Here is a 12,630-nt window from a genome sequence, read left to right as displayed (position 1 = left end):
GAACATTTTTTTATGTAATGCAGCAGAAGAACACGACACATAATGGAAATACTCAAGTAACGCAAAACTCTACTTAAGCACAGTACATCAGTAAATATATTAACTCGAGTTCTGTACTAATGTAATCCACATATTTAAGGATCGATCACATTATCCAAAGAATTGAGGCCGAGAGACCCGAAACGGGGCGGAACCTTGTTTCACATCTCAGCTCCAGGTAGGATTTATTTTTATGTAACACACGGGCCATGTCCGCCAAAGCACAAGTGACTAGCTTATGTGTTGTTGTCTCTTCTCTGCTCGCTGTAGTTTTGTGTTGTAGCTGTCATTTTGGTAAGTCATTTACAGATTGGGTTCAGCGTTAGTCAGCCCGCTGTTTGTTTTCAGTTCAACCTGTTTAAAGAGGAAACTTTAAGTATGTTTGTCTAATAGAGACGAGCTAGCTTGCTCTGTCAACCACTCATTAACTTCAGAAAATATAACATTAAGTCAACAATTAAGAATTTGTTCTGTGTCTGTTAACACGGCAGTGAAATGCAGCTTAAGCTGGTCAATTATCAGTACTTTAATGAGTAATGATACAACTAAGTTACACCCTTTTATTGCACGTTATTATAGAATAATTAATAATAATAATACATTTTATCCTGTTTTTAAGTTTTAAATGTCAGTAAAAGCAAATTGATGTCCAGTGCGATGAATAATGTGCAAGATGTAAAAGACAGACAAAAGCACATCTATTATGACTTTAAAACATTATAGACTAACCATCATAAAGGACTACTAAACAAAAGCATTGCCACCAAATACTCCAGGAACATAACGTTAGTACATATAGAACAAAAACATAGAGACAATTATTTGTATGGTTCTCTCTCATTTTGGATGCCACTGCAGTCACTGACATGTCCGACCTCAACACATGTTAAATAAGATAAACAATAATAAAATAGGCACTAGTGGAATATAATATTCATAGATATTAATTCATTAGTGAATAATATAAGAATCATTGTGTTTTCATTACCAGGAAAATTAAAATTATTAACTTATCAACTGTGTAAATTGAATTTGACTTTGTGTGACATAATATGTGAAAACGTTTAACGTTGTGTTTTCATTTCATGTACTGTGAAGAGTTCATACCGTGGTAACCCTAGTTTCTACGGTAGCCCAGAACAGACAAACCAAACATTGTCTCTAGATCGGGCATTTGGGGTTTTTGCGGCTGCTGTAGTTTCTCCTACACACCTAGGTGCCACTAAATCCTACACTCTAGTCCTTTGAATTTGCCGGTTGTCATCGTTTATAGTGGCAGATGAAAGAGTCACATGTTTCTGTTGATGAGTGGAGAATTGGTTTTCATGTTGGTGAAGTCTTGCTGCCTCCTTGTTCTATCACACAGATGTGATGTGATGTCGGATAAGCGTCAGCGTGCCAGAGTCCAGGGCTCCTGGGCTAAACAACTGCCCAAACAACTGCCCAAACACTCAGGACCAACAGGTAATTTAAGGGTCAATGTTTACTATTGTATTGAATTAAGTCATTATTTATATATTTACTTATTTATATCCCTAGGTGCTGACATTGTGTTTGTGTCTAATTGAAACACACACACACACACACACACACACACACACACACTTACAAAAACATGTTTTTATTTATATTAACCTGCCTGATATCTACAAAACAGCCTCTTATTATTGTCTTTTGTAGCTGCCGTCACAAACCACCAACAACCCAAAAGTGTCAATCCAGTCCCTTCTTCTTGGGGATCTGGGCCCCAGAATACACCTAAGACATTTGAGTTTCACCAGCCTGTTAAGGTAAACAATAAACATACAAAATAAGTCACGTTGGAATTTTTAATTGGTATTTTACAGCCCGTTTGAGTGTTTTTATAAAGAAGTGCTTACTCTTCCTCTGTTCTGTGTCTTCTTCATTGCAGCCAATTAGAGATGTTCCACCAGAGAAGTTAATTGAGTAAGTTACACATTTCATCACTGGATAGACTTCAGGGTCATGTACCATCTATTTTTAAATGAATCTGCTGATGTTTTGGCCCATCACTTGGTTGTACACTACGTATTGTTTGGCTAACATGCATCATCTTGCTCTGGACAGACAGGCAGGTGATTATGAGATCAGCCACGGGCCATCAGGAGTGTCCAGGTGAGTAGATTGTAACTGAGAGGTAATGCTCATTCAGAGGGAAGTGTGGATGAAAAAGGTTACACCAAATGGAAAAGAGGAGAATAAATATGGTACCAAACCAGTGTGCTTAGTTAAAAAAATGAAAAATCTGTGATTGAGTTTGAAGCCCACTAGATGGCAGTCATCCCACAAACAATAGTGTTGCTCTCAGTGAACGTCATGCCTCTTACACATGGGAGTGAGCAATGTTTTTAAGAGACACTTAATATGCAGTCACATATGCTGTACATACATATACAGCCTATGTACCTTTGTGCCTTTGAGTAAGGGACAAACCCCTAGTCTTTAGTCTTAACTGTATTGAAAATGAGCTTTTAGACTACTTTGCATCTGAGTCTTAGCTGGATAAGATTTTGAGGTTCATCAGATTATTAACCTTCAATCATTTGTGGTTAAATAGCTTCCGGTAAGACAACACTTCTTTCACAGTAGTTCTTATCAAGTATAAACCCACCGTTTTGATCAGTTTAATCAAACGATGTGGTGGGTAAACAAACAGCACTTAAGCTTTGATATTGAAAAGGGATGTTGAACTGTTGAATCCACTATCGGTACTTTGTTTGAAAACGTTAGTTAAATGTGTTAAACCCATCCCATGTTTGACTATTCTGTAGAAATACTAAATATATGAGCTACATACTGTATTCATCCACCTTACTTTTCTGGATACTTATAGTTTCTGAGTTTTGTCTTTGTCCATCTGTCCAGACTGCAGCTGCTGCCTGGGTTTCTTCCGCCTGAAGAGGCTGACTGGATGTTCAGTAAGCTGTTAGCAGAGCTCCCTTGGTCCCAGAAGACCAACTACAGACAGGGTGGGTACCGGGGGCTTAAAAATAAAGAGGTGGAGGAAGAGGTGAAATGTGAGCCTGTGATGTGAGCCTGTAAACAGGGTTTCCCCACTGCAGCTGTACTATTTGAGTACATGTCTCTAAAACGTGACAGTGAAAACTTTTTATTTATTGAGACATTTTTATTTTGGTACATATAAAAAATACAAAGTACTATAAGTAATAAACTAAGAAAGTAGAGAGTGCGTATTTATTCCAAGGGTGCGAAATCCTTAAAATCTTTTATTTTAAGAACAGAATATCTATTTTCAATGTGCATCTGGATTTGTACAGTGATTGATTCACAGTATTTTACAGTATGTCTTGAGAAGTTTGAAAAAAACTGCTGCCACTCTCTCCATGCATGTGTGTGCCTAAGTTGTGCAAAGGCTTCATTTCGCAAAACAGTTGACGTTTTCCTTTTAAAAGGAAAGAATAACTCACACATTGAACCCAGGCAGACTATATACAGCGAGAGCTACAGCCAGACTTTGCCTCAGAATCAGCCTCTCTCCCAGCTGGCTCTCATCCATCGTATGTGTTACTCTGTGTTAGCTCCGAAGAGGACAAACAGCATGATAAAGACAAGTGACCAAGATGATTTCTAAACAGAGACCATAGCAGCAAGTTGTGTAATCTCAATCCATCACTCCTCAGTCCATGTGATGTTTGGGTTCAAGAGGAAGTAGTGGGCAAAGGATGTTAACCCTTCACCAGTCACCTCTTGTATGTCCTCTGTCATTTATCCTCCCTTGTTATAAAAACCCTTGTGACTCAGTTTTTCCAACCACTGGACCCAGTGTGTGGCTTAGGCTTCTGTAAATCTTTTCCCTCCGATAGCATCTTTTTATGGAAAGAGTAAGGCATTTGAAAGTTGATAAATTACCACACATATTTAGCTCAGTCAAAGTACTATAATTCAGAGCCATAAAAAGCAATGGCTGCTTGAACAGTTTGTTTTGGTTTCACCGGGTTCTTGTACCAGAAGGCTGGCCAAAATACACTAATGGCAGAGAATTGGTTCTTGGAAGAGATCTGATTGTTTCCAGAGAAAGAGAGATACACCAAGACCCACAGAGGAAGACAAACAGACAGACGGAGAAATTGGATTTAGACGTGTACCTTACCTTATGTTACTGTAAGATTGTCAATCTAATGGCTAGTGGGTAATCTGAAGTGTGTTTGAGAGACCCATAGATGAGGCAGGAGTCCAATTTCAAAATGATAAGATTTCTTTATAAGTTTGCATGTGTGGGTTAAGCTCTGCAAAAAAATAATAAAATGATTAACATATGATCAAAAGCGTATGAGTCAAAGCGAGATCAAAGAGAGGAAAGCAACATATATACCCTGTCATTTAGGTGAAGTGATTGTATGAGGGCTGTGTGATATATATTGTGTGACGATAGAAATACGTCTATTGTTTAATATTTTGCTATATGTTTTTATTTCGTTACATATTACACTGTTGAGGAGTCGGGAGTTCATGCGCTCTGATAGGGGTTGAAAAGGCATGGATGTAATGCAAAACAAGTTTCTTTACTACTGTTTACTCAAAAACTCCTTTAATCTGCTCAGATGTATCAGCTTCATTATTTCATCAGCCTCAGCAGAGTCCTCAGCCAACATTACCACCGTGGGAGGATTTATCTTGCCACTGCTCAGGGCAGATGCCCGTTGATAACAAAGAAAAAACTGTAGTGAGCCAAAGACTTTCTCAGGACTCATAACATATCGTATGTGTCCTTCCTGGGCAGGACTAGTTGTATTGTCCTCCCTACCTCAGGTGAGATAATGTGACCTCTTTGGGGACTTCTAGCTGTTACCTTCTGCTAGAAATCAATTCTGGTGACTAAGCAGGTGATCATTGTACATTTGTGTTAACACTGGAAAGGAATACATTAAGAACAAAACTGTGTCAGCTCTCTGCCCTACTTATTCTTGTCCTTCAGCAAAGACGAGGCAGCTATGAAAACAGACTGGATCCATTCTTTTTTTAAGTTAAAATTGCCATGACCCAGTTACTGATGCAATATAGAGATATCTATCTAGCTTTCTTTCTATTATGCAAACTGTCAACAGCCGCTGTTTTACATTAAATAAAGGCTGCAGCGTGTGGAACAACCAGTAACAACCGAATTGTGTCCATAGACTAGTACATTGATTAGGGTTGCACCACTGTCACTGTACAATAACCGTCTATAATTACCCTTATTACACCCTTAACACAGATATAGTTACAGATATGGGCCACAAAATGTCCTGACAGTATCAATTGTGGTGTATATAGTATAGTGTAGTGTTTTTTTTGTTTAATTTATATAGGTAAAGGTGTATTTTGTGTTTGTGTGTGTTGATCCAGGTGAGGCATACGAGGAGCCGAGGCTGACTTGCTGGTATGGAGAGTTGCCCTATACATATGCTCGCTCCACCATGGCTGCTAACACACAGGTTAGATACACTCATTAAACCCCCAAGCCACCAAGACTTTAAAGGAAAACAAGCACTTAACTTACACAACATTATTATTTTCTTTTTTCTTTTTTAATTCCTCACTATGGTGTTTTTTCCTTTGTTTTTGTTGCTGTTGTTTTCATGTTTCATCTTTTTCTGGGCATATTTTGTTGTCCCTTGCTTGTTGTGTTGCTGTCTTCCCTATTTGTTTATTTTTTCTAATAGTTGGGTTTTTTAATTCATTATTTTATTAGTCTCTTTTCTTCTCGCTTTCTGGTTCTTTTTTTCCTCATAGTGGCATCCATTGCTGTTAACCCTTCGTGAGGCAGTGGAGCAGGTGAGCCAATGCAGCTTCAACTCACTGCTGTGTAACCTGTATCGGGACGGCCATGACAGCATCGGCTGGCACAGTGACGATGAGGCGTCCTTGGGTGCCAAACCCACCATTGCCTCCCTCAGTCTGGGTGACACCAGAGTGTTCAGCCTCCGCAAGCAGCCTGTACTGGTGAGATGATGGTAGAGCTCAAAAATAGGTTTATCTTGCTCCCAATATGTTTCCATTCCTAGGACTAGATACAGCATAACAAATATGTTGTTTACATACTTATTTAGTATATTATGCCTCTGAACAATGAATTTCTTGGCATAATTTTTATACTCCTCTTATAATAGGTACAGAACCTTTGCTTGCCGTGTTAGAAAATAAGTCTTGTTTCATTATTTTCCCATAATTTTAGCCTTAAACAGAGCTTGTGGTATTCATTAAAGTGGTCTCATAAAGTATTTGTTTTGGCCTTCTAAAACCTACAGACACCCTTATATGACCTTTAGCTGTTTGCTGTTAGTTTGGTAGTAAGACTTGGCTCATAGTCAAGGAGGCTTCTACCACATGCTACGGAATAGCAGAACTGCTGTGCACATCTTAATAAAAAGAAGTGATTCGGGGTAGTGGAGTGCAGAACAGCAGCCAAGGTGAGTCAGTGAAATTTGGACACAGATGGGAAAGGCTTAAGTGAAGTATTGTGTTTAGAATTGAGTCTATTTAGAGGTCTGTGTGTAGTTGTCTGTTCAAGTGTTTAAGTACACACTTCTTAGGAGGCAGGCTTTGTTAGTCATGATGTAGATGAGTTGTATGCAATGTAGTTGTGATTTGCAGGTTTTATGCATTAATGTGCGTCACAGTCATGTGCCAGTACATTCTACCAATATTGTCATGTGACGATTATACAATGTCCTTTACTCTCTTAATGTTTCTGTGTTAGGAGCAGGATGGTGACTACACTTATGTGGAGCGGATCCGGGTTCCTTTGGGTCACGGGACACTTCTGCTGATGTCAGGAGCCACGCAAGACGATTGGCAGGTAGGCTCCACCAATCAAATGCAAGGGCCTATGTACGAAAAATAACCTTTAATAAAGACATCAGCCGTTGGACATAGGGACAGATCAGGCAGAAATTAAAGATTGCTTTAAAAGTGGTGGAAGATACTGGTTTTGTTTGTTTGTTTTTTCCTTTTTCTTTGGTTGCTGTGGTGTTTCCACGCTACACTTCCTACATAACAAGGCAATACTGTATGCCTTGTTCCTTGTGTTTTATGTTATTGTCACTACTTGTATTAACTTCCTGGGGTGTTGTCTGTTTATATCAAACAAACTTCAAATGCCATCCTGTGCAGAAAATTATTATCAAAAAAAAAAAAACCATAACACAGTTACATCATTTAACCTTGGACAGTACAGTAAATAGACTTACCTCAACTGTTCTGCTCTTGTGTGTGCATTTGTGAGTGTGTGTGTGCGTGTATCAGTGCCTCCAACGCAACATACATGAGTCGATAGACCTGTGTTCAAGGCACCTGGCCGATGGGCAGCGAGGATGGATGGAGTGGCCTGGAGAGAACAGCAGAGCTTTAGCATAATGAGAGTCATTTGTTTTACAATCATGGACAGCAGCCAGGTTTATACAAGTACATGAAAGCGGATGAAGAGTACAAGTGTGCTGCTGGTTTCTGGTGAAAACAATTGGGTCACACTCAACAGTGAGAAGGTGTTATATTATTTGAATTTCATGATGACTCATTTTTTTCAGTCTTTGTAAGAATAGATAAAAATGTCTCTTCTGTTGGAAATAGGTCATGCTATTTAGTAGTTGGTTGTGTGTGTCACCTGATCTCTTTGCCAGAGCCACCCTACGTTTTAGAAGATTTCTTGCTCTAGTTTTCTGAACATTTCATTTGGCAGATGGTATATAAGTATATGTGTTTATATGTGGCAATTGTTTACCTTCTTGTCAGTTTAACATTCAGCTTTAGAATCACTTTAAATGCACATTTGTTGCTTGTATTTAATACACTGCTTTAGCAACATCACACTAAAAAGTAAATTAAATTAAACAGTGAAAGAGCTCAGAGCTTAAAAGAAAAAACGGGGAAAAGGTCACAGGTATTTTATGGCGACACCTCCCTGAGTATCTTAACAAAGGTTTCATCTCTTCTTTAAAGATCTTGCCAGGGAAAAAAGATCACACCAGCCATTAATTCTTCCTCTGTCACTGCAGTCTTAGTCTACCTAATAAAAACCTCCTGGCTCAGTTAGAGAGATTTGGAAGTGAGTGCTAAATATTTAACTAAACCTCTCAATCCTGCTAACGTACTTCATCTGTTGGAAAAAGGATACAGGGTTATTTTTGCCTGTTCCGGACTTTTGACACTGTTGTGGATAAGCAAACCTTTTACCTCCTTTTGAGATGTAGATGAGGGAGGTGTGTGTGTCTGTGTGTGTGTCTGTGTGTGTGTCTGTGTGTGTGTGTGTGTGTGTGTGTGTGTCTGCGTGTGTGTTTGTGTGTGTGTGTGTGTGTGTGTGTGTGTGTGTGTGTGTTAACACGTGATGCACAATTGGGAAAACAAGGAAATCAGTCATTCATATGCAAAAGGACTAGATACAAATGCAACACCAATGAGTTGAAGTTAATGAAGAAAACACTGTGTCTTTGCTATTCGAGGAACATTTTAGTGTTGTTTTTGCAAAGAGGAATACATTTGACTTTTACCCCATATGCCAAATGGTAAGAAACTGTTATTTGTTCTATGTTGTCACATTTTCTGGCTGACCTGTGTAAAGAGTGCAGAGGTCAGCTGCAAAACAAGTTTAGGAAACTCCTGACAATATTGATCTTCTTTCCTTAAGTTCTTGTTCTCAGTTGCATGCATTTATGAGTCTCTTCTCGTACAACGTAGATTATATGGAATTAAAACGTTTTTTATGGAACAATGTTTTCATTACAATGTGAATACAATATCAAGGAAGAGCACATACCTGGTGTCACATACAAATCTTTTGATAAGAAATGTTAATTTGTTAACTATAGAACTGAAAACCAAGATCCACTGCACTTGTCTCATGTCAGCCTCATGTTTTTGGTATGAAAAGCTAATGACCAGAGATGTCGTTCTTCAGCCTGTCACAGGTTGGATCTCTAAAAGCACTAGCCATCGCAAGCAATATCCACTTGCCCATGAAAACATGGAGGCTTTGATTCTCCACTACCTTCCAACTTCATAGAAATCTTTCTGGATAAAAGACCAACATGTAAATATTTGATATCCGACTTTAAAATACGTCTTTTATTGTCTCTCTGCCTCCACCAGCATCAAGTGGCTAAAGAGTACCATGACCGAGGCCCACGGATCAACTTGACCTTCAGAACTATCCACGCAGAGCCGGAGGGCTACAGGGCGGGGACCAAGCTGCAATTCACAGCCAAGAAACCGTAAAAAAAAGTCAGGTTGAGTAAACTGTGTCTAGTAGTTCTGCATTTAACTCACTGATCCACACAATACTTGATCTGGTGGTTGCAGTGTGAACAAGACTTACGCTAATGAATGATAGAGTTTTCATACATTTCATCTGTTCAGAATAAGTCTTGCTCAAACATCACTGAGTGTATGTATGAATAACAGCTTCCTCCAACTTAAACAGGGAGATCTGCAGCTCTGTCTGGATTCACCTGTTGCATAAACAAACCATAATAACACCACAGTTGTGACCATTGTGTGATTATGAGATATAAGTGTTTTTAGAGACGGTCAGCACTGGAATGGGTGATAATGAAAGCTTCAAGCCTTTCATAAAATGTCAGCTCTGCATATTACTTTGACTTTATTTATTTATTAAGCACAGACAGTTGTTTATGTTCATTTCAGACAATAATTTGATAAAATCTTTGGTTAGTATGCTAGGAAAGTGCCTCTCAGAAACCCACACTGAGATGTTGCTGAGCAAGGCCCTTAATCCCACACTGCTGTAGTTTCCAACACTCAAAGTTTGGTTGAAATTGGAACCTCCCAGGTAGCAATGTCAGACATTGTGTAAACAGATTGCATGTTGAGTCACTCATATTTAAGTTTTTTTTTTGTTTGTTTGTTCTTGTTGCCATACTGTCATTTTGATTCACATGACATGTCATTAAAGTCACTGTGACATTTGGTGAAATTCCCTGAAATGTCAATAATTTCCTGCCTTGTTAATTTTGTTAGTTAGTTTTGTTAGAAACCAATCAGTCCTGTATGTTGTCCATTGACGTCACTGACATCAGAGCTGTTTCAATATGAATACTAGTTCTAAAAGTTTCATTGGAACCTTTATTTGTTAAATGTAGAAATGAAGAAAACAATTTCCTTGTTTCTAGAAAATAACCCCTTTTTATAAACAGATGTTATATATAATACATATGTTGCATTGCTGGATTTATCTTTCTGTTGAAATTATAACTTGGTGCAAGGATCTTAATTTATAAAAGACATCACATAAAGCAAACTAAATCAAGAGTGCTATGAATAAACTACAAACAACCTAGAGACATCAAACAAAAATAATGTCCCATGGCTAAGATTACTATAGTGAAATAAACAATTACTTCTATTAATTTTCTTCTAGCGTGTCCTATGTTAAGGAAAAACACAACATACCTTATTTGATACATAAAATGGAATGTTATAGATGATCAAGTTTGTCATGATAATATAATACATCTGCTTGCAAAATACAAGGAGCACTGAAAGGTTCACTCCAGGATCACTGAGGCTGGAGAGGTTATGTAACCATTGTTGTAATAAGATCCAAAAGATGCGATAGGGGTGTTTAAGGGAAAACAGTTCTTAATCATTTCATATTGTGAAAGGATGTACAGTGCCGTCAGAAAGTATGCAGACAGTTTTTTTTGTCATTTGGTCTCTATCAACACGTTGGATTTAAATTAAAACAGAAGGTTAAAGTGTATTTTTTCGTGTTTTTTTATGTTCTTTATTGGTCACCACTTCAACCCAACTGATGTTTTACTTGCTGAAGTGAAAAGTGAAGTGAAGATTGAGAAGACAGACCTAACACAAAATCACCAGGGAAGATACCAAGTGTATACTGATGTTTGTGGGTCACAGTCATGTACTGCAAATTAACTGTAATATTATAATTCATCTAATATATATGCACCCTCATATGTGAGCTTGAGAGTCAATACCTTTCCCACATAGTCATTGCTTAATTTTAAAAATCCTTGTTTCATGTTATTGAGCTATGGCAACAAGAAATATGACACTATCCAAATACTTTGGGTCATGCCAACTTCTGGGATATTAACATGAAATATTTATAAAGACAGTTTTAGGTGTAATTAATCTAATAGCAAAACTGTGTGTTTACATTTTATTTGATTACTGCTCCTTTTCTGAAGATTTTATACTCACTCACATACACACATTTAAACCCTACCATCGTACACACACAAACACTCTTAAAAGACACATGCATAATGTCTGCTGCTGGTGCAAGTACAATCATACCATTGACCCACTATGTAGTTTATTAATAGTTGTTTGTGCTGTTTGGATTTCTCCAACCTGACATCTTCTCTGTAGTAAAACGATCTTGTGGTAAAAACATAAATAGGCCTGACTCACCTGTTCTTTCCCAACCGCTGGGAAATAGGAAGATCATTTCGATTTTGAAGCATCATGTAACAGATATATGGTACTGTCCCTCAGAAGAGAATAGCTGGTTGGAACAAGCTGTCCTACAGTTCCAATAAAGGCGATGAACAGAGAGTTTCAACAGCCTCGACTGGCACAAAAAGATATTACAAAGAAAGTTGTAAGAAGATTGTGAAGATCGTTACATGATGATATAATCAGCTTGCTACACACAGAGTATGAATTGATGAAGCCTCTTGGATGAGTTAAGTGAATAGATTGATTATAATGTAGAGTAGAAGCCCAAATATTTATGTTTTATTATTTATTATTTTAGCTTAAACACGGCCCCTTCACAGAGCCACAGTTACACCCTAACTCTGTGTAATGGTTCCTGGTCCAGTTGCATGGCCCTCCCTACCTCATTCAGGATTTATATTTGTCCCAACCACTGATCAACTATGTAAACCACTAGCTGACAGGTAATAGTATTGCTACTAACTTTTTAGTCTACAGGGAAGCATTACTAGAAACTAGAATCTAGAAACGAGGACATAATAAGATAGTATCATAAAGTGACGACATACAGTATGAGTTACAGAGTCAGAAAAATGGATTACTTTATACCTTAAGGCCACCAAGGTGTTCTATTCAAACTAAACACCACTTGAGGCTGACAAGACACTGTAAACTTACTGCAGCCTTTGCTTAACTCCATTTTCCATGTACCTTTCCATCAGTACAGCAGCGACTGTGCCCAATTTGAATCTTGCCTGACCTTCCAGCCATAACCTTTTTCCCAAACTCCCTATTGGCAATTGTACAATACAAACAATACGATAATCATAAACCCTACAACTGTTTTCTGTACTCATCGCACTCCTCCATTACTACTGGACAAACAGCTTTAGAAACACATGACAGAATAGTAGACTGCGGGATGTATTTTTGTGTAAGGGGATTTGGGAACTCGTACTGTGTAATGAGTTCAGCAGTCCCCCTTTCTTCTTGCAAGACCCTCTGTGTGTGTGTGTGTGTGTGTGTGTGTGTGTGTGTGTGTGTGTGTGTGTGTGTGTGTGTGTGTGTGTGTGTGTGTGTGTGTGTGTGTGTGTGTGTGTGTGTGTGTAGTGAGTTAATAAGGAAGACCCACAGTGAGTGCAGCAGGTTGTG

The 12,630-nt window shown here is 38.3% G+C and overlaps 1 protein-coding gene across 1 annotated transcript; it reads left to right on the top strand.

Annotated features, from left to right (window-relative positions):
* The first annotated feature begins 238 nt into the window (after positions 1-238).
* alkbh3 (alkB homolog 3, alpha-ketoglutarate dependent dioxygenase) lies at positions 239-10,774 on the top strand. The gene is made up of 10 exons (XM_051382470.1): positions 239-333; positions 1,406-1,503; positions 1,720-1,829; positions 1,952-1,986; positions 2,128-2,175; positions 2,926-3,029; positions 5,407-5,495; positions 5,794-6,003; positions 6,761-6,859; positions 9,145-10,774. Exons 2-10 carry the CDS (start codon positions 1,416-1,418, stop codon positions 9,268-9,270), a joined length of 909 nt encoding a protein of 302 aa, XP_051238430.1. The 5' UTR covers positions 239-333; positions 1,406-1,415; the 3' UTR covers positions 9,271-10,774.
* The last annotated feature ends 1,856 nt before the right edge of the window (positions 10,775-12,630 follow it).

The sequence above is a fragment of the Dicentrarchus labrax genome, unplaced genomic scaffold (assembly GCF_905237075.1).
Source record: "Dicentrarchus labrax unplaced genomic scaffold, dlabrax2021, whole genome shotgun sequence".
In the NCBI taxonomy this organism is placed as follows: Eukaryota; Metazoa; Chordata; class Actinopteri; family Moronidae; genus Dicentrarchus; species Dicentrarchus labrax.
This window is presented reverse-complemented; position numbering and strand designations above follow the sequence as displayed.